The sequence below is a fragment of the Camarhynchus parvulus genome, chromosome 1A (genome assembly GCF_901933205.1).
Source record: "Camarhynchus parvulus chromosome 1A, STF_HiC, whole genome shotgun sequence".
Classification (NCBI taxonomy): domain Eukaryota; kingdom Metazoa; phylum Chordata; class Aves; order Passeriformes; family Thraupidae; genus Camarhynchus; species Camarhynchus parvulus.
In genome coordinates, this window is record NC_044586.1 from 11,586,186 (window position 1) to 11,612,751 (window position 26,566).

Below are 26,566 nucleotides of genomic sequence, written 5' to 3' on the forward strand. Positions count from 1 at the left end.
CCTCCAGCTCCCTGCAATGTCTCTTGACAGCACTTAAAACACTGTTCTGCAGGTTACTGTGGTTGCTATGCTGATTTAAACAGATTTAATGAACAGCTTTGAAGTCACTATTGAAAGGCTGTTTTTAGGGAGGAGGTTTGCCGTGTAGCAGTGCAACTGTGAACACTGCAGATTAGAACTGAAATACGCTGAAATTTGGAATACTTATTGAATACCAAAATGGGGGAAAATGCACTGAACTGCTTTAAATATGACTGTATTTTAATATTCAATATTCTTTACACAATTTTTGTAAAGGTACTTGCAAATGTTTAGCATAGCCTTGTGGGAAGTAGTGTGCAGTTTGAAATCAGAAACCACTCTCTCAAGCTCTCCTCTTTATTTTTTTTATGAAGAATTTTTATGGTTTGTCTAGCAATTACCAGTTTCTCATAAGCACTGTGATAATACTGCCATTTATTTCAGAAAGACTCTGATGTCGTTAAATGTGAACAGACTATCACTAGATCTGGAGAAAGAACCTTGTAATGGAAGTGTCAGTTTGTTGAGCCTGACACTTGCAAGCCTGAGGCATTTCCCTAATGTTTTGACATTGTAGAAGGTTGTCCTTTCATTGTTTGTTCTGGAGTAATTTTGCCCAGCAACTTACAATTACATATTCTAACATATTTAGTTTAATACTGAAAATTCAATGAATGTTTTAAGTTTCTGTTCAGCAGAAGAACCAGAAATATATTTTGTGGAATAAAAGATTTTAAAATGAAAACTTCCCTTAAAATGCAAAAATTACTTCCATAAAGACTTAATGAAGGAGTCCTCTAATTGCAGTCAACAATTATTCAGCAATGAATGTATTGGTGAACATAAAACATTTTGTACCACATTTTTTTATAATTTTGCTGTGCAAAGAACACACTGTTCAAATAACTTCTGAAATGGGGTGGGGGTGAACACTGAGTGCTCCCATCTGTTCCCTCTTACTCTGTAAATCAGCTCCTCCAGCTCTGAAAGGTCAGTGGTACTCAGTTACCAGGATGTGAGCTGATCTGTTGAGTAGGGAGTTGGTGCTTTGGCAAAGATCCCTACACAAACTGGAAAATACTACATCTTCTAGGCTTTGAATTTTGCTTCGCAATTTGACTGATTTTTAACATTCTCTGACTTTTGTATGTGTTGATTAAACTGCAGGAAATTATGTATTTTTCAAAGTTGGTGTTTATTACTAAATGTTAAACTTGTATTTCAGTTTTTGGACTATAAGGTAGTCATAAGTATTTTTAAAATTTTTTATTATTATTAAATTATGTTTTCTTCAGTGTCCTAAGATTTGCTCTTCTTTTCCTCCAGGAGACAGATGAGCAGAAACGTCACAAAATTGCCAATGAACTTCTGCAAACAGAAAAGGCCTACGTTAGCCGACTGGACCTCCTAGATGGGGTACATTTTTCTCAGCTTTGCTTTTATTGTGTGGCCTTGAATTCACTCAAATGGCTATGTATAAGTGTGGGTATAAATTACTTGAGATGTGGCATGTTTTTCACAATTTGCTGATTTTCCAGTCAGTCATTTTCTGTTGCCTCACGGTTTTGCCTTTGCTTCTATTTTAAGAGTGCTATATTTTTAATAAGTATTAGAATTTTGTGGCTATTAATGCATTATGTTTTGTGTGTGGGGATGTCACTTTGAGCAATCATGCTGGTAGCCAACAAAGAGGATGGATAAGCATGTTTTGGCTTCCAGTGAATTGGAGTGAATATTGCAATCACCCACTCATTAGAAAATTACTAAATCCTTCTAATTTGAACCACCCAATCAGAATTTTTCTGTAGTCCCAAAGAACCTAGAAATTGCCCATTCCAAAAAGAATATCCTCTGTTTTCCCATGACATATTTAGAAATAGAAATTACTGTTCCTGAAAGGAAAGGGTTGGACTCATGCTTTGTACAATCTAGCTGATATTTCTTAAACCTAAAAGTCTGTACTTGAGAATTTTCCTTCCTAAGTCTTGTTTGCTTTCCACACAACTCATATACACTTTACTTGGATGCCTCTAGCTTTGTATTGCCTTACTACAAGATATTTTTCTGAGTCTGCAGTTTAAATTTCTCATGTCTAGTGCAGAAGTTTTGTACAAACAGTTGATGAAAAGTAAAAAGTCTCAACTGATACAATAATTGTTCAGGCTGCTTGGGGATGTAAGTAATTGTCCTCAAGAAAGTGGATTTACACAGCAGACCCACATTGTGATGGATGTATGGTAACTTTTAAAAGCCAAAATATTGCAGGGAAAAAAAAGTGATTTAGAGAACTTTAAAAATAAAAAAATATGTTTACTTCCTGCACAGATTTTTCTGATGGGTAATGTACCATTATTTTCCTTGATGGCTTTTTAAGTGCAATACTGCTATGTCTGTTTTTCAAATATTAACTGGAGAAAATTCTAAAAAATGAGTTTCAAACACAGCTGCTCAACTGCTGCTAATGAGAGGAAAGCAGAAGACTAGGAAGGGACTGTAATATTTCTGAACTTTGTTAAAAACTTGTGTAATCTTTACGGTCTTCAAAGTAATTAACTGTCCTGTTGGCAATGCGTCAAACTGGCATATTTTAGAGTGTATGTGGAGAAAAATGGCTTTTTTCCCTTGAAGACACTTCAGCTGTCACAGTTGGGGTGATCAAAGTTGCTGTCTTCAGACTCTTTTCTTCTTTTGCAAGTCCTTACACAGACTTTTGAAGCCCTTTCCAGGGATATACAAACTGTTCAAGGATGGGAGAGGGTGGCAGAGGGACAGCAGCTCTCCAAAAGCATGGGTTTTTTGTGATGTGCATATTAACAGATGCACATTTTGTAGCTGCACCTAGTCAGGTTGAGCCTACTGAAGGAGAAAAAATATATTTATTTTTAAAAGAGACTATAGTCCACTCAGAACTGAGTCCCTTCTGTGCTTGAAATGATACATGGGGACCACTCATAGTCGGCCAACTACTTTGATTTCAAAAGGATAAGGGGATACAGCATTCAAGGAAAGTGCTGGGGCTAACGGTGATCAGACATCATCCTAATTGCAAAGAACAGAAGAGTGGAAAATACTGCTGGAAGACTGGGAAAGCTGAGATGATCTAGCTGTTTAAACAGGATGAAATGTCTGGAGCTGCTCCCAAATGGCACTGCTTCATCTTGGCTCTCCTTGTGTCAGCCCTGCCTGCAGTGTTCTCCTGGCTTACAAGAACAAAAGTGGGGTAAAGGGAGGAGAAGCTTTTCACTTCCAGAGAGGGAAAGGCAATGAATGAATTAATCACTACCCATCTGCATTATTGAAATATTAGTCTTGCCTCAGCTGGAGCAGGAGGGGTGGATAGGTGGTCTTCCTATGGTTATGGTTAAATAAAATAGGCTGATAGGTTTGTGGCTCTTTTTCTGTATTGCAGGTATTCTATTCCAGACTCCTTGAGGAAGCCAACAGAGGTTCGTTTCCACCTGAAGTGATTAATAAAATCTTTTCCAACATTTCATCAATAAATGCCTTCCACAGTAAATTCTTACTTCCGGAACTTGAAAAAAGAATGCAAGAATGGTAAGAGACAATTCACTGGTTAATACACTTCTAAAACTGTGTCTACAGAAACTCTCTTGCAGGGTTGAGGTAGGGAAAGTATCTTCAAATTAAGCTCTCCAGGCCAAGGAACCACTGTGAGTAAGAGAACATCTGCTCTTCCACTCTTCCGCAGGATCTGACTCAGCAGAGGGCTGGCATCATTTGCTCAAAATAAAGGACATGGATCATGAGTAATCTCACTGAGCCAGTGAGATTGCTCATGATCTTGCTAAATTAGGGGTTCAGACTCAAATTATGTGCTACCTGGTGAATTTATTGTACAGAGTACAAAGTTGAGGTAAATAACACATATGTGGTTTATGATAATGCTGAAGTACAGTAACCTCTATTTTTACTGTCTTTTGTAATAATATAGGACAGAATCTTCTTCTTCTGTGTTTTAGTTTTCTTTTTGAAATTAAAATCCATGCCAGATATATTTCAGGGCCATTTCCCCCTCAGCTTTTCTTGCCCTCTATTTGGAGCCAGCAAAGATAGAACAGGTTTAAATTTACTGTGAAATACTCATATACAGATGTAGTATCTTTATCCTGCCTTGGTGTGTGTGTGATTCTGGACATATTAAGACATAGCCATACATTTTTGGTCTCTACTATGTAATTTAAAAAAAAAGGAAACCATTGCTGCTTCCCTACCTTCTTTGGGAAAAAGGATAACCTAATTTAAAAAGAAATGGTAAATGCAGTTTCAACCAGTCATTTCACCTCAGCACCTGTTTGGCTCCTATATTCTATGTTATCTAGAATTTATTATGAGGAATTCAAGTGTTTGTCCATACATAATTCCCAGCTACAATATCATATAGCTCCTTTATTGTCAAAAAACTCACCAAAAATGAGGGGGGAAAAAAGCTTTTTTGTGATATATATGAAAATCTTAGACCATACAATGGTGCTTTAGACAGCACATCTTCTGACTCTGTAAGATCATTCCCCTTTAAATGATGATTGCTTAAAATAGAATACTTCACATGCACAAACACATGGTACTTCTGTGTAGTCTATAATGCAAGGAAGTGATAAAATGTAAGCATTGTGAAATATAAAAAGTTCCCTGCAGAATGACTTGAGTAAGTAAAAACTACCCATTTCTTTTAACAGAAGTTGAAAAAATCTGATAGGAAATACCAATGCCTGGATTACAATAGAGTGCATGTTCATGAGAAGTGGAGTTTAGATGTTTAAAAAACAGCTCACACCACATTATGGCAGTGCTGTGTAATTTGAAATGAGATTCACAGTGTAATCTTAAAATTTTGCTCTAGACACTTTATGGAGCACAGAATATGGGTTGCCTTGCTTTACATATCTGCAAAATGCTAAACTGCTCACTACTATTGCATGTATAATTATATAGCTTCAAAGGTTGAAAAGTGCTTTTGCAGATAAGCTTTGACTCTTGGTGCAGAGCTAATAAATTGCATCACAAGGATATTATCTTTTCCAAATTGTGTGAAAACAACCTTTGGGCTGCACCTGAGACAGCCTGTTTAAATGTCCTTGAAGCACTGTGCTTTTGGGAGGAGTTAAAAAAAAGGGTGCAGTTGAAGACAGCTTTTTTTCTGACCATTGCTGAAAGTAAAATCTGGGGTAATTTTCTCTCCCCATCACTGGTCTCTGAAATTGTCTGGAATAATAGCTTCTGCCAGATACAGTCTTCTCAGAAGCTCCTCTCATTAGACACAAGAAATGAAGTATGTTCTATGGGTAGCTTTATGTGCTTCTATTATTCTTTATCTTCCAGCAAAAAAAAGCTGGATAAAAAAATTCTGACCTTTTCTTGAGTTGTGGTTTAAATTGAAAACTTAGAGTAAAAATATGTAAAAATATGTAAAGCAGATCAAAAGCAAATTCTTTTTTGGAAGAAAAGGCAGTGTGAATCTAAACTTACCAAGTGAAAGTGAAATTGTCTGGTAGCTGCATTTTGAATGAGTTGAGCAACAGCTGGAGCTGAATATCTCTTACAACATATGGCTTGAAAACACCAGAACCAGCATTGTTGCAATATATTTCTCATGAAAAGTGTTTGACAGAGCACAACAGTGATCCCATGCCATCGAGTCATCAAATGGTTTGGCTTGGAACAGACCTGAAAGATCATCTAATTCCAACTCCCCTCCCATAGGCAGGGAGACCTTTCACTAGGCTATCAAACAAGATAGTTAGATACAATACCCTGAGTCTTCTGGACCCAAGGATGACCAGTAGCAGATACTTAGGAATAACATAAGAGCCCTGCATGACTTAGAGACCAACTTCCTACTCTGTCTTGTCCCCTCATTGCCAGCCCCAGCAGCTGCCCAGCCATCTGCCAGGTCTTACACAGGAACTCTCTGCCCTGCAGAGGCAGCTGGAGCTGGACCAGTTTCTGACAGTCCTGCAATATTCACTGTTGAAATATAACTTTTCTGTTCTGCACAGCTTTTCTCTCGGAGAAGTGTGTTGAAGTGGGCTGTAAAATTTTTCACTTTAGACTGCTATGAGAACATTGATTTCAGACTTTTTGGAATCCATCTGATTTCTGAGTCTGTCCCTGAAAATGACACATGAAATGTGCTTCCTATTGTAGTTCTTGGAGGTGCCTGTGTGCTGCTCCACATTTTTTGTGTGCCCTGGGAGTGCAGCTTCGCTCAGCCTCTCCATCTGCTACTTTACTATTCTGTTTTATCTGAAGACGCCATCAGGAATTGGGAAAAACGTGGGAAAGTTCTCACAAAAGACTGGAATCCAAGGGATTATCTTTCCTTCATAGGTTTCCTTAGATAATTAGTAATTAAAACCCAAATGTTAATATGTATATGTTTATAGAATATTATGTTTATACAAGGCACAGAGTGGAAGCTGTACAGAAAGGGTTTAGCCCTCAAACCAAACCACAGATTAGATATTTTAAGGATTAAATTATGGTCAAAAGAAGATAATGTAATTGTAAGGAGCTGCAGATAAAATAAATTAGGCCATGTTTTGTAAATAAAATCTTTCATGTCTTCAATTTCTAGCTTTACTTATTTTAGTCCTCTACATGACCTGTGTTGCTCATACATCATCAAAGGGTAATACAAACACTCTTTCTAGATTTTCTTATTTGAGTCCTCTACATGACCTGTGGTGCTTATACATCATTAAAGGGGGATACAAACACTTTCTAGATTTTCTTATTTTAGTCCTCTATATGACCTGTGGTGCTTGTACATCATCAAAGGGGATACAAACACTCTTTCCTTATGAATTCAGATTTAATGCTTGTGTTGGAACTCCATGTGAGGCGATCCCAAACAGAAGGATTCTCTGTTAAACACTTGAAACCTTTTATAACCTTGAGTGACTTTTTTTCTTTCCATTTTGCTCTGAGATTCCACCCTCTTACTTTGCAGGACCACCACCCCTAGGATTGGAGATATTCTGCAGAAGTTGGCTCCTTTCCTCAAGATGTACGGCGAGTACGTGAAGAATTTTGACAATGCGATGGAACTGGTGAAAACGTGGACTGAGCGGTCACCTCAGTTCAAATTCATCATCCAGGACATTCAGGTAATGGGGAGAATAGTGGACATCCTCAATAATATATAAAAATACATGTTTGTGGATGAAAAAAAGGATTAAGGAGGAAATTAAATACCAAATGCCTTAGAATTAAGGCAGTTGTTTTTATCCACTTCACACTGCATTTTTCCCTACTCCTTCCTGTGTATGTGCACAACCTACCCACAAAAATCCAGATTTTTCTCCTGCAAAGTAGAGAAGCAAATTGTAAAGGCTGAAACATCTGAAGATTATAAAAATAGTGCATTTTTTTGTAAACACCAAAGTAAATACCCTTTTTGGATGAAGTGAAAAGGCAGTGCATCCCTAGATCCCTGCACTGCATGCCATAATATTGTGTTTTCTCACAATAACGCTGAGCACAGGCAGCTGAAGAGCCCAGGGATGCCAGTCTTTCCCAAAGGCTTGCTTCACACCCTCTGGTGCTCCCTGGGGGTATCTCTGGGAATTGACAGTGTGTGTCCTGCAGTCTAAACACTTAGAAATAGAATGGAATATTTCTACTTAAATTTTACTGCTCTGTGGGGTCTTTTGGTTGTAAACCAGGGAATAAAACAATGTAGGTTTTAATGTAATTTTTGTTTTTATAATCCAATTGCATCTAAGATTATGGAAATGAATATACATCTTAAGATATGAGGGAGGGACACTGCTGAGGGAGTTGACATTGTAAATGAAACTGAAAGAAAGCATTCCCTCCTCAGATAGGTAAAACATACCTTTGTAGCCCATTAGAGTGATTGTTTATATATGTGGTCATGAACTGTTCTTACTAATTTAGAAGTATTTCTCTTGAGTGTTTTATAATCCTATTTTAAAATACACTCGAGTTTAAAAGATTTTTTTTTGTAAGACTGTCAAATACTTAGAAAATTTTTTAGTTATTTTTTGTGAAGATTTTCTGATTATCTGGTTTGGTAAAATAGTTCTTTCAGAAGATCTATCATGCATGTCTCAAAATACATTGTTTATGTTTCATCAACCATTACTTTTATTTTATGCTATTGTAATGACATTTTTGCCTGCTTCATTGAAATATGTTTACAATTTTTTAGAAGGAAAAAGTGTGTGGAAATTTGACATTGCAACATCACATGCTAGAACCAGTCCAACGCATTCCACGCTACGAGATGCTTCTAAAGGACTACCTAAGGAAATTGCCTCAGGATTCCCTAGACTGGAAAGATGCTGAAAGTAAATATCTTCAGGCCATTAAAGGAGCTATAATAAGATATTAGTAAGAGGATAATGTAAATTAAAGATATTTTGAGGAAAGATCAAGTGAAGAATTACCCATGAAAAGAATGATAGAATTTCTTCAGTGGAATCATAGCATTCTTTGAAAAAAAAATTATTTGAATTGAAGTTAATTTTAAAGCCATAAAGCCTTTAGTATTCTCCTGGAGCACAGAAGTTTTACTTTTGTTTTGGAATAGCGCACAGGTTTTGATTTGTTTGCTTTGCAGGTGATCAGGGCTTGTGGTGGCTTTTTAATTTATTTTTGTTGGCATTTTGGTTTGCTTTATGCACATTTGGAATGTTTGCTATTTGTAAAAAAAGTGAAGTTAGGCTCATTGTATTTTTAAGCTTCTGCAGGGAAAAAGTACAGCCCACTTTTAAATTTCTCTCTGTATTTACATGAGAACAGTTCAAGGTATTTGCATGGAGTGTTCAAATTCACTTGCCAGATAATTATTTTAAATATTTCATTTTTAGTACCATTACAGTAAACACTTGTAAGATGAGCTGTTTCAAATGAAAAACTAGAGTTTGACTTTCTGACTTTGAGAAAAGGAGGGAGAGAACCATGACTGTTCTTGTCTCAGAAAAATGTGATTCTAAATACTTGAAGTGCTACCGTAAACTGCAATAATTCTCTTCTTCCTTCCATATTGTTGATTCTATTTGGTACCTGACTTTTTTATGCCTTCCACTTTACCTTGTTTTCTTTTTATTGCTAACTGAAGAAATTTATTGTACTTTGTAATTTATGTAAAAGCAACAAACATTTTTGTAGAATCACCGCAGTGCCCCCCCCTTTCCCCCCCTGTGTAGTACATAAATAAGTAAAAGTACAGCTTTTTGGTTTTACTTATTTTATTTTTCTTCTGTCTAGAATCCCTGGAAATTATATCCACTGCAGCAAGTCACTCAAATAGTGCAATAAGAAAGATGGTAAATGATCCTTGTTATCCTGATCACTTTTCAATATATTATATTTCAATATTTGGTCAAGCTAGGAGAGTGAATTGCAAATCTTCCCTAAAATGGCAAGAATTGGTTTCTTGGGTCAAAGTGATTGTTCCTACTTAATGTATTTATACAGCTCCTGGAAATGATAGACAGAATCTGTCATTGCATCAAATTCTCTCAAGTGCAAAATGGGTCATACTTGGTTCTTCTCCTGGTTCAAATCACTGATACTGCACTGAACTCTTAACCATGCTTTATCTGTTTCTGTGAGTGCAGGACAATGTTTGTAGAGAGCAGTTATTGTTTCTCTGCCTGATTGGGCTGGGATGATAGGATCTTAATTGAAATGTGAGATGTTTTGGGCAAGAAATAATGCAGACTGTATAAACAGCTGCATTTTAAAAATTACCAAGGATATGATGTTTCTAAAAGTACTTCTGGCTTTATCAACTAAATTAATCAATCACACCACACATGCTGGGTATAAATATGTTTTTCAAAGGTTAACAGTCTCCAGATTTATGCCAGCTCCCATCATTTAATTTAAACTGCATCAGGACCTGTGCTTTCAATTAATAACTTTTATAACTGTATTTTCACCATAAAGGAGAATCTAAAGAAGTTGCTGGAGATCTATGAGATGCTGGGAGAAGAGGAAGACATCGTGAACCCTTCAAATGAGCTGATCAAAGAAGGGCAGATCCTTAAACTGGCTGCTCGCAACACGTCTGCCCAAGAGCGCTACCTTTTCCTGGTGAGTATGGCGGCTGCTGCTGCTGAGAACTTTGAAATCCTCATTGAACTGAAATGTAAAAGCTTAGGATCTTTTCCCTGATGGATTGGGTGTTGAGGTCCCAGTACGTGAGTCTCATGGTTCTGTGGAAGCTTTTTATCCTGGCAGGTCATCCTCTCAGCTGGAGTTTGAAAAGTACAGCCATGCTCCCTTACAGCTCCCTTGGAAGGTTTGGTGGAGTTTGTTGCTTCCATGCATTGAAAATTGCTGCTATATTTTTGCTCAGGGGTCTCTGGCATAGCCCCTCTTCTGGTTAATAAAGGGCAGTGACAGGATGTTGAGGCACAGCTCCTCCTTATATGTTCTTCAAACAAAAGGAGAAATCATAGAATACAAAGCCTTCAGCTGGGGCCAGACAGCTGACTTAAATAATATTCCCTTCATATGAGATGTGACAAGCTCAAATGTGCTGTGTCTGTGATACAGACTAGGCAATATTCTAATCAGGATTTCTATGAAATAGGATTCAGCTGAAGTGAGTTTTCAACTGAAGTGAATTTTTCTTTTCAATAATTAATTTTGAGAAAAATGAGAGGGGAAAAAGTGAGAAAATTAAACACTTTATATCTGATTTAATAACTGTGCTTCTAGGCTGCGGCTTTAGACATTTAAACGTTATTTAAAGTTCTACTTTAATAAAGGAATATATCTTTGTCTTGCTCTCCATACTATTTTTTCCCTGCTATGATAGGGAGGGTTTCAGGGGAAAAAAAAACTTCAGAAAATGTTCTTTTGTCTTGGAGAAAAGACAAATAATGTCTTCGAATAACATTAGTTACAACTTGTACAAAACAAAATTATTTTGCTACAGCTTAAATATAAATGTATACACTGAAGGGTAAAGTCCTTATTCTACAATTTACAGTAGGTTTTGCAGAATTGGGGCATAAGAACACATTCGGTTAGAAAAGCTTTACATTGGCATAGAATATTTGGTCTGAGTATAGTTTGATAATAAATACTGTGAAGACTGCTGCATATGCAGAGCAATTATTCTTACATTCACTGAAGCTGTCCTTGAATCCTATTCCTAAAGAAAGAGAAGTTTTCTTGCATTAGAGCTTTGGTCTTCTCATGTGCCAGCTGATCAGGAAAGAACCTGCTTTCTCACCCACCAAAGTCTAGCTTTGTGATATTGTCCAGCTCTCAGTGGACAAACTGTGGTTTTATCTGTGTTTTTCTTAGTGCAAAACCACGTGTTTATTTTTCCCCCCAGTTTAACAATATGTTGCTCTACTGCGTCCCCAAATTCAGCCTGGTAGGATCCAAGTACTCAGTTCGAACCAGAGTTGGCATAGATGGCATGAAGATTATAGAAACCCATAATGAAGAATATCCACACACTTTCCAAGTGTCTGGAAAAGAGAGGACACTGGAGTTGCAGGCCAGGTAAGCAGTCTTTTTAGCCAGTTCCTTGAGATCAAATATACATACACAGAAGAGTGGATTAATAGATTTGAAGAACGAGGCAGCGGATTTCATCTTAATATTGGTGTTCTGGAAATAACCTAGGCTGGCAAAAAATCATGAATTGTGAGTCCAAAAATCTCCCTGAGCAGAAGATGCATCTAGGATGCATAGCACATTGGCTAACTTTCCAGAAATGCCCAAGATAGCTGTGAATGGGCTGGCTGGGAATTTGAGGCCAGTGCCAAGGCAGCCTGTCTGACTGAGGTGTTTTAGGACGCTGGGTGTGATAATCACTGGTGCCTCTGGGATCTGAGCTGCCTTGGTACCAACGAGTCTGTTCACCTCAGGGCAGGTCCAACAAACAGAGCTCTCCCTCCCAGTGGGTTTACCTCCACAGAACAGAGTTTTCTGCAGCAGTAGTTGAGCATCTGCTTTCCTCTGTTCCTCAGCCCCATTTCCCATCTACTTGTTTTCTTCCAGCCCCAAGTATCAACCTCCTCCTGGAAGGCAAGGTGTCCTCTTAGTTCTTGGGTCCTTTTCCTCCAGGCGCACTCTTCTCACTGGCACCTTTTCTGCTCTCCAATATATTAGTCCTTGTATCCTCCTTTTGCAGTGTTACCTTCCCCTCACCTTTTTGCATTGCCTAGGCTAAATTGCCCCTATCTAGACTCAAAAAGATGCTCCTTCTCTCCTGCTTAAAAATCCTATTCTTAGCAGTCAGGGTTTCATTGCAGAGAGGCAAGGATTAAATAAGCAGGAAAATCGTCCATGGTGGGTATAGTTCTGTGTTGACACTATGTATTTGGGGACAAACCATAACTTGCTAGCCAATGAACTTGCAAGCTACTTGCCTTTATGGGAAACGTGTAATATTTAATGAGAGTTACAGCAGAGAATGTGCAAAGAGAACAGCATTTAGGTAGTTACCTACACTTTTATTCAATTTCAAATTAAATGTATACTTTGAAAAATGGCACAAAAAAACCCTTTCCACTAAGATCTGCAAGTTTTCTGGGACAGGTTTTTGGCTGTCAGTCATATCTGCTGTAAATTACTGTGTGATATCTTGCTAAATATTTTGTAAATTGTTATGCCATAGTTATAATACATATAATATAATAGATATAATACATAGTTATAATAATATATATGCCATAGTAATAACACCAATTTCAATGGTGAAAGGTGGCATCTTGCTATATCATTTCTGAAGCATGTTCTAATTGGAAGAAAATTGATACAGCAAAGTAAGTTTATTTTGTTAGCTTTCCTACATTACCTATAGGAGAAAGTTTATTGCATTAATTTGTTTTAGGTGAGGGCAGCACAGATTTTTATCTTTTGCTTTGTGATCATTGTTAGAATACATTAAGTCTGTACAAAACTGCGAAGGAATAAGTTAAATTATATTAGAAAAATCTTTATCAATGCATGAGTAGTGTGTGTACCCTATGCCTTAATGTCCTTAATTAATGAACTTGTATTTAACACTGTAATAATTTTTAATTTACTCTTGGCATATTCTTTAGTAGGAGGATTATATTTATTTTTCAAACTATTATTGAAGTACATTTTCAATTACTGTCTTTAAACAGCTGGTAGATTATTTCTTTGGAAGGCTGCTGGTCAGGTATTATGCTTAACAGCCCAGCTTTTTGTTTTTACTGTAAGCAAGTAGGAAGAATGATTTTGGCTTGGACAGGTTTCATCTTCCTCATGTGCAGATGGTAGGTGGGAAGGGCTAACAGTAGTTTAGGTTTCTGCCAGCTTAAAAGTTCTGCTAATACTGCAAAACAACAGGTGGGGAGCTGTTTTAATTGAGATGCTGTAAAGGTTCTCTTTGGCATCCTTCAGAGCAATCCATAGAAAAATTAATTTTTGTATGACTGGTATTACATGGTGCAGCAGGGTTTTTTCCCAACACATTATCCAAGGAGGAGGCAACTCTTGGAGAGCCAGATACACTGAAGTGTTAATTCTCATGTTTCTAACTTTTATCTTCTGGTTTGGTTTGTTTGGGTTTTTTTTTTTGTTTGCTTTTTTTTTTTTTTTAATTGGACAGTTAAAAATTAGTATTGTTTAAATTCTTGACATTTACTGAAGAGTTACGTGGCTTTTGCAAGAAGTTGTTGATAGTGGAATAATGTTTCCTAAACTAGCCTCAAACTAATGTGTCAAATATTTCTTTTAGTTCTGAACAGGATAAAGAAGAATGGATAAAGGTAAACTCATCTACATTCTTTATTTTCTAAACATTTTGTCACTGAAGCAATCAGAAAAGTAATATTAATGTTTTCTGTCTCTGCCTTCTCTCTGCTGATCAATAACTGGTCAGAATGCAGAGTCTGTTTTAAATTTTACCATGTCTGAGGAATTTCTCCACTGTTTCCTTAGGCACTTCAGAGTACTATTGAAGCTTTCCAGCAGAGGAATGAAACTTTCAGAAATGCTATTGCTAAAGAATATGAAGACATGCCTGTTGAAGTCTCTGTAAGCTGCTCTCATTCCTTTGTAACCTTCTTAATACCCATTGTGTTCTTCAATAAGTGGAAAAAGTTTGGCAGAAACTTTGTTTTCAAGCTTATCATTCTTAAAGCAGAGTAATCACAAAGCAGTCATCTTGTTGGTAATTGTTTTTCTTCAAAATGCCAAATCTTGTAAACAAGCCTCTTTCTTTCTTGAAACACGTAACAGAGCACCCTTTCAGTGATGCATCATGATTTTTGACTGGGTTCTTTGTTATTTGTTTTATAGATTTCAAAAAGCATCTTGAGCTATGTTTTGTAATTTCCTTTCCAGAGGATGAGTAACAACGGGGTCCGGATAGCTCTGACCTGCTTGGTCCAAGCTCCCAAGCAGATCGTAGCCACAGGCAACCTTAGCAATCTTAAGTGATATCAGCTCTTTAGTGATTATCAGCTCATTGTGATTTCAGCCCTTCAGCTTGCTAGGTGCCTAGGCAGGCAGATGCAGGGAGAGAGAGGAGAAGGCTGTGTGAGGTTCCACAGGGGTGTCTTTATTGAGATATTCTGTGAAGGTTCTCAGCAACAGCTCCTCTGCCTGAGCTGGGCAAAAGCAGCTCTTTATATAGGGTACAGGGGTTTTGGAAATTGTCCAGTAGCAAGGGTTAAAGGAAAATTACCTGTAGTCTTACAGAGAGATAAGCAAGGGGTCTGAAGGCAGAAGAGAGGGGCTTCTAGTCCAGACACCATGACTTGGCGTTTCCTGTCTTAGGCTTCTGACCACCAGGGAAGTCTTACAGGCTCTGGGCCTGCTACAGATGGGAATAACTATTTTCCTTATTTCAAGTACTGTGCAGTTTTTTACCAGGCTTTTTAAATTCTTTTCTCCTCCTCCTGGCCCTCCTTTAGAATGCTGAGCTTGGGAAGAGGGCGCCGAGGTGGATCCGGGACAATGAGGTCACCATGTGCATGAAGTGCAAGGAGCCCTTCAACGCGCTGACGAGGAGGAGGCACCACTGCAGAGCATGTGGACACGTGAGTGTACATCCCCCTGCTGCAGCTGCTCAGCATTCCTGAAGGGTCTCCAGGCACCTGCCTGGCTTCTCATAGCTCCTTGTCATCATAGAAGTTTAGAATGGCTTGGGTTGGAAGGGACTTTAAACACCACCCAGTCCCTGTGGTCACCAATTGTTGCAGTGTTGTGAGGGTCCCCAGGATGAGATGAGAGATGAGAATTGACACCAAGTCAGAGAATGATGAGAGATGAGAATTGACTCCTTCTCAGAAGGCTGATTTATTATATTATGATATTATATTATATTAAAAGAAAATTATATACTAAAACTATACTAAAGAAAGGGAAAGGAGACATCAGAAGGCTAGACAAGAATGAATAATAAAAACTCATGACAGAGTCTGACACAGCCGGACTGGGACTGATCATTAAGTTAAAACAATTCACATGCTGGGTAAACAATTCTCCAAATCACATTCCAAAGCAGCAAAACATGGAGAACCTGAGGTTTCTCATCTTGTCAGGAGAAGAAATCCTGGTGAAGGGATTTTTCATAAAAAATCACAGTGACAAGTCCCACCCCCACTGCTGTGGGCAGGGATGCATTCCAGCAGACCAGGCTGCTCAGAGTCACATCCAGCCTGGCCTTGAATCTCTCCAGGGATGGGGCATCCATCCACAGCTTCCCTGGGCAGCCTGTTCCAGTGCTGTGGAGTCTGCTGCTGCACTTGCAGCTGCAAGAAGCAGCTCTGCACACCACCAAGGACCCTCTGCCTGCTTTAGTCATTAGGAGCATGTACACTTGTGTATAATGTCCCAAGGCCCTGCACACAATATATTGTTAATACTGTAATTTTGAGAGAACTCTACTAATATAAAGAGTTTCAGGACCATATTAAGATGGCATAACCCAGCATTATTTCAGGCAGCACTGGTTGGCTCCACCAAAAGACCATAAAACCCTGCAGTTTTTCGTTAGGTTAACTTGGAGCTGCTCCCAGCTGGGTTCAGTAAGTGTGAACATGTGCAAAGCATCAGGGAAGGAGGGAATGTGAGGGTGGGGAGAGAGTTTTGCTGCTGCTTTCCCTGTGGGGTGCTACAGTAACACATCCAGCTTGAAAGCAAGCATCAGGCAATGGCAGTATGACTTGTCAGTTTTCAGAAGTTAACAAAAGAACAGCAAACACACTGTGCTTTCTTCTCTTGCTACCCAGCAGCTCTGCCTGTCTCCACCAGATGGTAGCACAAGCTCAGGTTTAATATTTGTGGTACAGGGTGTCTTGTCTGATTCCTTTCTAATGTTTTTATATGGTATGAGGGCTTGCTGCATTCGTAACGCTGCTTTTGTGCTTTACAGGACACTAGAGACTTTTTCAGAAGCTCTAAATTATTGGTTTTGCAGTTGTCATAGAGGGTTTTTCCCCCAGATCTTTTTGTCTTAAAATTCTGTTAATGTTAAAAGCACACCCTCCCTTTTTATTTCCCTTTTTGTTTAGACTCCTAACTACTTCCCTCTTTTATAGTTCTATCACATCTCCTTGTGCTTTAATTTCAAATTTTTTCATGGGAGTGAATTTGGGCTAGCAATGATGGCTTTCCAGAAGTGACTAATTTGGAATACTTAACTAGGATTGTCTAGAGGTATAAGATGGAGGTGGTGATCTAGATTAGCCCTGCAAAGCCTTGGTCCACAATGAAGTTTTGTTCAGACGTGTTAATGGTTCAAGTCCATTTATCTATCTATCTTTCTTGAAATAACTTCACTCACATTTTTTTATTCAGGGCATCTTTTTTCATGTGAAAGAAAAATTCTGTGAAAAAACAATTCTAATGAAACAACCTTGATATCTCTCTTGCATTTCACTTACATATATACTGAAAAGAAAAATCAGGAAAAATCAGTGGATATTGACTTATTTATTCTATGTATTTATGATTTGATTTTAAAATTGTAAATTTTATATGTATAGGTATATATATACATTTAAACATGCTAATATTTCTTGGCAAGTTAAAAAAGTAGCCATTTCTGATTTTATCAGACTTGTATCATTAAAAAGTCATCTCAATTGTAGGTTTTTTTTTAATCTCATAACCTTATTCTGGTTACACAGAAAATCAGGTGGTGAATGTACCTTTTCAGATTAGCATATAAAGAGACTGCCAGCACGATTTGAGCTATATTCTGATTCTATACCTAACTTGAAACTACAGATATAATTAAAAGCTGAATGGGATTTTATGCAAAGTACAAAATTTCCACCAGGTAAATAGGAATAAGCACTTCTAGTTAAGAAGTAGTGGCACAAATTTGGAAAATCATTATTTTCAAATAAGTTATTGCTGACATATTATAAAGACATCTTTCTTGTTCTGTATAATTAAAAATATACTACAAAATAGCTTAATCCTAATTTTTATTTATATTTTAATAAACTTCTATAAATAGTTAAATGTTATATGTATTTTTTTCCTAAGGTGGTTTGCTGGAAATGTTCTGACTACAAAGCACATCTCGAATATGATGGCAATAAATTGAACAAAGTCTGTAAGGATTGCTATCATGTTATAATTGGTTGTACAGACAGTGAAGAAAAGAAGAGGAAGGGCATCTTGGAGGTATGTCATTCAAAAATATTATATATATATAGCTGCAATCCTTTTGGTTCATCAGTAGGTGAAAAATGGTAGCATAATTGCAGAGTTGATTTTTGCTTTGAGAAATAAAAAGTATGTGGATCAATTTCATATAATTTCATAGATTTTCGTTTCCTGTACTCACCTTTGCAAAAGTGCTTTGTTTTTTGCAACTTTACATTTTTAAGGGAATTATAAACCTTAGAACTTGTTTGCTTCTTTCAGTTACATCAGCTCCTGTGACAAAATATAACCTTCCCTTATAAATTTTCAGTTTTCTTCTCCTGCACTTAAGCTTTCATCACACCAAACCCCACTGCTACCAGTTGGTTTTTAAAAATATATACCCAGACTGAAAGAATTGGGAATGGAAACAAGGAGAATGGGGAGAATTTTGCTCTTCCTTCAGAGTCTGAGTAGTAAGATACTGTTTTGATCAGTGTATAAAATGGGCCTTTAAGTTTTCAGGTTGTCCTCAGCTTTTGGCATCTGAAAAGTCAAGGTCAATGGAAATTTTAACACATAATCATTTTGTGTTCTTCTTATCATCTCAAGTTCAGTATTTAATTTGAGTAGCATTTTACTCAGTCTACAGATTTTAAGCAATTAATCTAATCTTTTCTCTAGGATTAGTGCTTGAATGCTTATATTATTCTTAAAAATGTGTTTGAACTTGATACTGTCGTAATATTTTGACTGTCTAAGTAGATAAATTGTCAAATGGGATAGTTAGTGGCACTTCAGTGCCTAACATGGTGTTATTTTGGAAATCAGACATTGTTGTAGATGCTCAGATACAGAGAAAGGCAGGCTGTGGTGGCAAAATGAAAATTGGAGTGACATAGGAGTCTATAATCCAAAATTACTGATGGAAAAAGGAACAGATTGCATATGCTAAGGGAATGTGTGTTGTGATTGCATATGTTTAATATATATATATATATATTCTCCATAAATCCAGTCCTTCATAATCTTTCTTGGGTATTTCCTGAAGATTTTTTTGCAGATACTATCCAAGAACTGATGTGAATGGCAATATATTTTTTATAACTTTACATCGCTGCTTTCCTGTTCTTTCTGTTTTTAGTCTTTATTGAAGGAAAGTTTAGTTTCCTTTTTATGCTTTCTACTGTCTCCTAGATTGAATCTGCAGAAGTCTCTGGAAACAGTGTCATATGTAGCTTTCTTCAGTACATGGAGAAGTCCAAGCCCTGGCAGAAGGCATGGTGTGTCATACCCAAACAGGAGGCTCTTGTGCTCTACATGTATGGTGCTCCACAGGTATGTACAGGGGAAATGGGAAAGATTTTAGTTAATTTTTGTCACTGGTATTTGAGGAAGACACAGCAAATAGCTTGGGAGTGGAGGAAAGATCCAAGTGTTTTCACCAAACTGTACAGCAAATGAGAAGTAATGGATAGATTTGTTGTCTGTTCTTAAAAAATAACAACTCCTTCTTCTTCTCAGGATGTAAAAGCTCTGGCTACAATTCCTCTTCTGGGCTACACAGTGGATGACACTCCAAAAAGTGCTGACCTCCCCCACAGCTTCAAACTGACCCAGTCCAAGTCTGTGCACAGCTTTGCTGCAGACAATGAGGAACTGAAACAGAAGTGGCTAAAAGTTATCCATTTAGCTGTCAAAGGTGAGACACCAGAATGTCAAAATGAACTGCAAGTGAATTTAGAAGAGCAGCCTGAATCTTCTAAATGATCTGAATGCTGAAGCACAGGAGCACATGGCATTTTTAAAAATTTTAGTTGAAATTGTGGTTAACCTTTGTGTTAACCTTTCTTAGCTCAATCAAGGAAAAAAAAAAGAAAAAAAAAGAAAAAGAAACTTCTTACTACCATACACATCTTGGCACTTTATGTTTGGGAACGAATTCTGGTCTTTTTAGGGATCTTCTTATATTTATGTTCTGTCAATAAAAGTGATGTACAGGTCCATTTCAGAGACTTTAAAAAAAATGTGAATGCTATTAAAATACTTACTAACTTTACTGTACTACTTGTTCGTTGTAATGCAATTTTTTTAAAATCCAGTTGCTCTTCAGTTAACATTTAAGAATGCAAATATTTGAAGCCTCCTACTTACATGTTAGGACTTGCAACAGGATAAAAGATATACCTCCACATTGCCAAAATAGATCTGTACTTAAATATGCAGGGACAATTTGGTTCAATGTATGTCGTTTATAGATTGATTTCCACAGTTCTGTACATATGTTGTATTCACTTGTATCTTTTTAATTAAAGTAATGCAAATTGCTTTCACAGGTATATTGGCTTTTAAGGTTTCAATTTATCAAGGAAACAATCTAATGATTTTCAATGTAGAAATAAATACCTAAAATATGAGAAAACTATATATAATATATGTACAGTATTAAAAATGTACAATACTTGATTATTGCTTTGATTTCTTGATACTGGGTTCTTATTAGTGAATAATTTATTTTTTAAAAAGCATGTTTTCTATTTGAAATTAAACACAGTCCTAAATTGAAAAATACTGTTCAGTGATTTGTTTTAATAGCTGACACTTAAAGATCTTGATATTTTATGCATCAAAAAATTAGCAGTAATGTAAGTGGCATGCAATGGACAAATGAGTTCCAGTTGTGTTTAAACAAGTAGTCGCTTTTCTTCAGTGTCCTATCACTGTTAGCTTTTAAGAGTGCAGTAGTTTGTTGCTCAAATGCAGTATGTGGTTTGAGAAAAGCAACAGATTCTAGTAACCTTCTGGGAATGTGTATTTTTGCTATTATGGTTATTGGAGCAAAAGAACAATTTGAACTTAAGTTTTTTTAATTTTTGTAGAAGATTAGGTATTGTAATGCTTATTTATGACAACAATCTTCAAAGATTCTTGTTTTAAAGTGGAGCCTGGTTTATAAAAATTTAGTATGAAGTCTGAGCTTGCAAATCTGCAATTTTATGAACTAACATTATTTGTTTTCTGCTTCTGGATATAAGGACTCACTGGCTTTACAATATTAAGTTCCTTATGAACTTCCATTCCTATGAGTTTTTATACATAGAGACAAAAGACTTCCATAAAATTTTTACTGTAATATCCTTGAGTGAAATATGGCAAACTCAGAGGTAGTGATTGACTATCAATTAAAATCATTGCTGTCTTTCCTTTTTGAAACCCTTTAAGGAAGGAAAATACCTAACTTCTACAATCAGCTTGTCTTAAGAACATTCAGAAGTCTTACTTCTCAATAAATCTGCAATCTGTACTTTAAATCATGTCAAGCTGAAGAGCTCAGGTTCAATTTTGTTAGTAACATGACAGATTTAAATTGTTGGGTTTTTATAATGAGTTTGCCAAGCAAACTATCCACTGAACTCCTACTCCTGCTTTACTCTTTCTGCAACATTATAGGGAAAAAAAACCCCAACCCATTTTGCATTTAGCAAGGGATTCATACCTGTTTGTAGTATCAAGCACACATGAGCATGCAGTGTCATCATTCCTTCAGAAGAATATCATGTAAGTTAATGTTAGTGGGGTGGATTTTGCTCTCACCTGCACAGATCCAGGATCTACCATATCCTTTAGATTCTGCAGCTTTACCCCAGTGTTAATAATGATCAGGACATGGTGTGGTACTAACTCTCCAGCTGACTTGGTGCATGTCTATTCTGAATTCTCTTCCTTGGGTGCTCGCTGAGTCCAGGTTGTTCTGGATATAATCCTGGTGTTGCTTTTATCTGATGTGCAAGCTCTTCTGTAATTCTTTTTGAGATTTCAAGTTACTTCTACTGGCAGCTGTGTTTACCTTTAGCAATGGGCAGCTCAAGCCTGGTTGGATTCATGTTGGTGAATACCATCGGATTTTTGCCAAGGTAATATAAGATCTCCCTAGCTAATACATGTAATCTTACATATACCTTGGCAAGGGATGGGGGAACATTCAGGTAAGCAAGCAGAACTCTTGGCTCTCTTTCCTTCGTGGCCATCTCCCAAGAGTGGGTATCTTCTACAAGAGCCTCAAGTGCAATTGTGGGATATGGAGAGTTGTCTTCCCACATCCCAGTGTATAAAAACAGTTTTCCATGGTCAAGGTGTGGAGGGTAAAGGAAGAAGTTGCTTTAAAGGAGTTCTCAGATAGGAAGGTCTGAGCTATAGTGAAAATATGATGATATGACTGTAGAGTCAATTAGGTTGGAAAAGCCCTCTAAGATCACTGAGCCAACCATTGCCCAGCACTGCCAAGGCCACCACTAAACCATGTCCCTAAGTGCCACATCTACACACCCTTTAAATACCTTCAGGGATGGTGACTCAACCCTTTCCCTAGACAGCCTGTTCCAATGCTTCACCTCTGTTTTAGTGACAAAATATTTTCTAAAATCCAATCTAAAACTCCCCTGGTGCAACTTGAGGCCATTTCATCTTGTGCTATTGCTTGTTTCTTGGGAGAAGAGACCAATCCCCTCCTTGCCATCATTTCCTTTCAGGGAATGATAAGGTCCCTCCTAAGCCTTCTTTTCTCCAGGCTGAACACCCCCAGCTCCCTCAGCCACCTCTCACAGGACTTGTGCTCCAGACCCTTCACCAGCTCTGTTGCCTTTCTCTGGGCCCACTCCAGCACTTCCATGTCCTTCTTATCCTGTCTTTCATGTCCCAGAACTGGACATGGCATTTGAGGCACAGCCTCGCCTGTGCCAAGTACAGGGGACAACCACTGTCCTGGTCCTGCTGGACACATTGTTGCTGGTACAGGTCAGGACACCCTTGGCCTTCTTGCCCCCCCGGGCACACTGCTGGCTCTTGTCCAGCTGCTGTCAAACCACCACTCCCAGGTCCTTTTCCACCGGCAGCTTTCCAGCCTTTCTTCCCCAAGCCTGTAGTACTTCAGGGCTTGTTGTGACCCAGGTGCAGGACCCAGCACTTGGCTTTGTTGAACCTCTTGGAGCTGGCTTGTCTCATTGATCCAGCCTGTCTGGATCTCACTGCAGAGCCTTCCTGCCCTCCAGCAGGTCAGCGTCTTACCCAGCTTGGTGCTGTGTAGTAAATTCTGTTTCCTCCTGCAAATGTCATTCTAAGCCTATTCCAGTTAAGTGATTAGAATTAGCAGTTTCTGTATTGCCTTATTGTTACAGTGGTACTGAACAGTTGAAGCTACTTGAATGGCAGTATCTCCCACATGAAGCTCAGCATCTGGACACAAGCAGTTTGAAATGGGAGTTGCTTGTTTGGATGTTAGCCTCACATTTGCTCTCAGCCATTAAATTTTATACAGGATAGTACAGGATATTTTATCTACCCTACTGAAACCAGTTTCATGTTCTCATAATCAATTTTTTGGTTAGAATTGTTCTCTTCTGAGTCAGAATGCCTTGGCACTCAAATATATGGTTGTGTGTGTATTTTGTGGGAAAAGTGTGTATTACCAATATTAAAGGACATCAGAAGATGGAGAAATTCTAAATTTAACCACCCTGTTGTCTTCATTGTCCACAGACAAGCCCTTCTAACAACATCCCAAACTTTCACTTTAAATTGTAAATTATGACTGCAGAGGAACAAATACAAAGTTGTAGTTGCTGTGGCTTAAGAATTATGATGAAAGCAGTGAAATTAAAACCATCATTCTAACAAGGTAGAAGCTGTTCCCATTTGAGATAAATTCTTAAATTCTTCAAGGAAAAGAAAAAAGGCATTAAATTTGTGAGCATAAGCTCTGTGTGTAAGGAATAAACTGTAACTAAGCATTCATTCATAATGCATGAATGCATGTGAATGGCTCTGCTGAATTATTTAAGTTTTGCAACTCTTGTGTTCAAGTAATGCTTGTTTCTCACTTTAAAAGTGATCACTCTTCTGTGCGATGTAAAGCAGATCAAAAGTTATTTTAGTGGTTTTATCTGTGTTCAACCAGAACAAGACTTAAATTTATCATTCATATTTTTGGATCATAGCAATATATTTTTGAAATTCATTATTTTTTCCCCCTACCATGGGAAAATAGTGTATCATAATATCTGCATGTCTGCACCATTCCTCCAGGCCCTCTAAAAATTCTTTTTTGGTATCAGGTACTCCTGCTTGGTTGAAGAGCTGCTATGAAACCTGTATTATGTAGTATTTTCAAATCCCTTTATGCCAAGTAGTTCTGTTTATTTCTAAGTGTATTTAACTTATATGTGCAAAAAAGATATTGAGAGTACAAAACATTCTCTTCTATTTGGAATAGAATATTAAACCACTTTAATTGCATGTATATATAGTAGCACCTTTTTATGCAAAACCATCTCAAAGTGCTTTATAAATCTCCTCAAAGATTCTAACTCTTTTTCCTAGAAAAGAAGATTTTTATTGCTCATGTTTTTAAGTTATGGATGAAGGCAAGGCACTGATTAAATATAGAGTAAATACACTACCACCTAAGGAAAGTGTAGGTGAGATTATAGAAGTATGCTCCACAGACTTCCAAGTGGAGTCAGAGGGGAAAAGAATACGTATATTAAAACAAGTGGGAAAGATGTGGAAACACTTGACAGGTTGTTTGGGTTCCTCACCACATAGCTAATATAAAAAATCATCAGCTTTTCATTTCAAGGAAAGATTAAATAAAATTAAGAGAGGGTAGTTATTTCTTATACTGAAGGAAAGACTTTCTGGAAAGAAATAAACATTCCATGTAGAAATAATCCTAAGCAATAACAAAAGGTCTTTCTCCATATAGCTGGTATATACTAGCATGGCCTTGCTGGAGCTATTATACCTTCAGTGATTGAAATTCACATAGAATCTGCCTTACATTACATAAGGACACTTGTGGAAGATGAAACTTCCACCAGTTAGGGAGCTGGTGTGATACCAGGTCTCACCTGGACTCACAGAGCTCAGGTGAACTTCAGATGGAGGTAATGGATGTAGGGGTGAATGTAAACAACTGGAAATACATATCCAAAATAAATGATTGGAGAGAAGTAATTTTGTGGCAAAACTGACTACCCTTAATGTAAATCCATTGGTGAAGTGGGCATCGTTCTTAGTCTCTGTGGTGTACTGTTATTTGAAATCTGAAATTAAATACATGGGGTTAATGTTTTTTGCTCTAGTCCGTGGCCCTGTTGGTGTGAGGAATTTATCTAGTTGGTTCTGACCCATGGGACTGTAGTATGTTCCTCAGATAGGAGTTTTAATCTGCTAGTCAGATTGTTTCCTAATTCCTTTTCCCTTAACAGATGATAACATTAATTTAATGATTACATATGTGTGTGTATATACACATATGCATATGTATGTGTGTGTATGTATATATGTGTATTTATATATTTGAAACTATTATTCAGATGACTTGTTTTCAAGCAGTATTTTACAATCAAAAAAATACACTGTGCTGCATTCAAAATAGAATGTATAATGATTGTGTTGAGTATGCTTTCCAGAAAAAGATGGAGGTAGATCTGCTATTGTGGCATGTTTACTATTTCAGCCTATAAAAACAAACACAGAAGCCCTCACAAACATGCTAATTCCAGTGAGGCATTTCAATCAGCTTCCTTTGAAACCTTGTGATTAAATTTCTTCCCAGAATAAACTATGGCATTTTGTTTCACCCCTTCCTCTTCCTAGCACAAGTGAATGTAGAACATGCTTTTTTCTCAAAATCTTCAAGCAGATTTCTTTGAATAAAACATGTTTTCAGCCACTGCATAACACCAACCTACTTCTGTTTATAGTTCATCCTCGTAGATTCATTAAGTATTTATGGTGGAAACATTCAGAAAAGAGGGAACTATATCAAAGCATTTTTGCATCTATGTGCCCTGGTATTTTTAAGCCAAATTTGTTGCATGTAGAGAACAGTTTGCAATAGAAATATTATTTTTTTTCTGTCTAGTGTATTTTCTATTCTGCAGCTGTTAAGGCAGATTAATACAGTAATTTTAGTGGGAGCTGTATCAGCTATAATGTTTAACATCAGAATTACAGGCTGTAAACGTTCATTTCCCTTCATTATGGAAGCATTTCTGATTTTAATTGCAAAAAGATTTTTTAAAAAAATTATAATTGGAAGAATTATAAATTTGTTTTGGTTTTGCAATAAAGTGAATAACATTAAAAAGGTGAAATACAAATGCCATTGTAAGTTGTGCAAATATAAGTCGTCATTTTTATGGTTAAGAAATATATGAATGTAAAAATGTTGAAGATATTGTACATATTTTCTGTAATATATGTATATTTTATCCTAAGGTGGGTGGAGAATTGTAAAAATTAAGCACTTTAATTCATGTTGAGTACTTAAAAAAAACAGAAATTTGTATCCTGTAAAATAAAAGCATCATTAAATAAGTATTGCTGGTTGACTAGTTTTTTTTGTCCACTTACCCATTTTGCTGATAAAATCTTTAAGCTGTATTTCTTGTTGCATGTGATGGTGAGGACCAGTTTTGGAACACTGGTATCTCATTTGCTGAAGTGATGGTTACTCACAATTACTGCTAAGTTGGTGAAAGATGTATTCTGAGTTTATAAAGGGTGTATTTAATGCTATGACATCCTAGGTGGGAAAGATAAATGATATCTGCACAGTTTGGTCCAGATTTCTGTAATGGGAATGTGACCAGGATGTTATATGAGTGCTTTGTGGATTTCTGTACCACCGTCTCCACAGAAAAGTGCAAAAATAAAGGAAATTGTTCAGCAGAGCCCCAAATCTTTCTTAGTATTACTCAATACTAAATGATCAGCATGATCTCATGCACTGAACTAAAGTGGTGATGCAAAGCAAAAAATGATCAGGTAATTAGCTGGATTTGCCCTATAACTGTCCAAAACTGGTTGCAGTTGCCTCTGATTTCCATCACCTGCACACATTAAACCTGTTTTGATTGTATCTGATTTATTCTTGGTATTCTTCTGCAGG

At 37.1% G+C, this 26,566-nt stretch overlaps 1 protein-coding gene across 3 annotated transcripts in view; it reads left to right on the forward strand.

Annotated features, from left to right (window-relative positions):
• Positions 1-21,954, forward strand: part of FGD4 (FYVE, RhoGEF and PH domain containing 4) — a 104,332-nt gene extending 82,378 nt beyond the window's left edge. Inside the window, exons 5-17 of one of the 3 annotated variants that reach the window (XM_030960028.1) lie at positions 1,348-1,437; positions 3,431-3,576; positions 6,992-7,148; positions 8,216-8,354; positions 9,277-9,335; positions 9,961-10,107; positions 11,363-11,535; positions 13,748-13,778; positions 13,951-14,046; positions 14,928-15,053; positions 17,512-17,652; positions 18,811-18,951; positions 19,138-21,954. In XM_030960028.1, the coding sequence (XP_030815888.1) occupies positions 1,348-1,437; positions 3,431-3,576; positions 6,992-7,148; positions 8,216-8,354; positions 9,277-9,335; positions 9,961-10,107; positions 11,363-11,535; positions 13,748-13,778; positions 13,951-14,046; positions 14,928-15,053; positions 17,512-17,652; positions 18,811-18,951; positions 19,138-19,383 (1,692 nt within the window). In that variant the 3' untranslated portion in view covers positions 19,384-21,954. The other 2 variants (XM_030960029.1, XM_030960030.1) reach the window with 2 other exon arrangements.
• Positions 21,955-26,566: the final 4,612 nt, after the last annotated feature.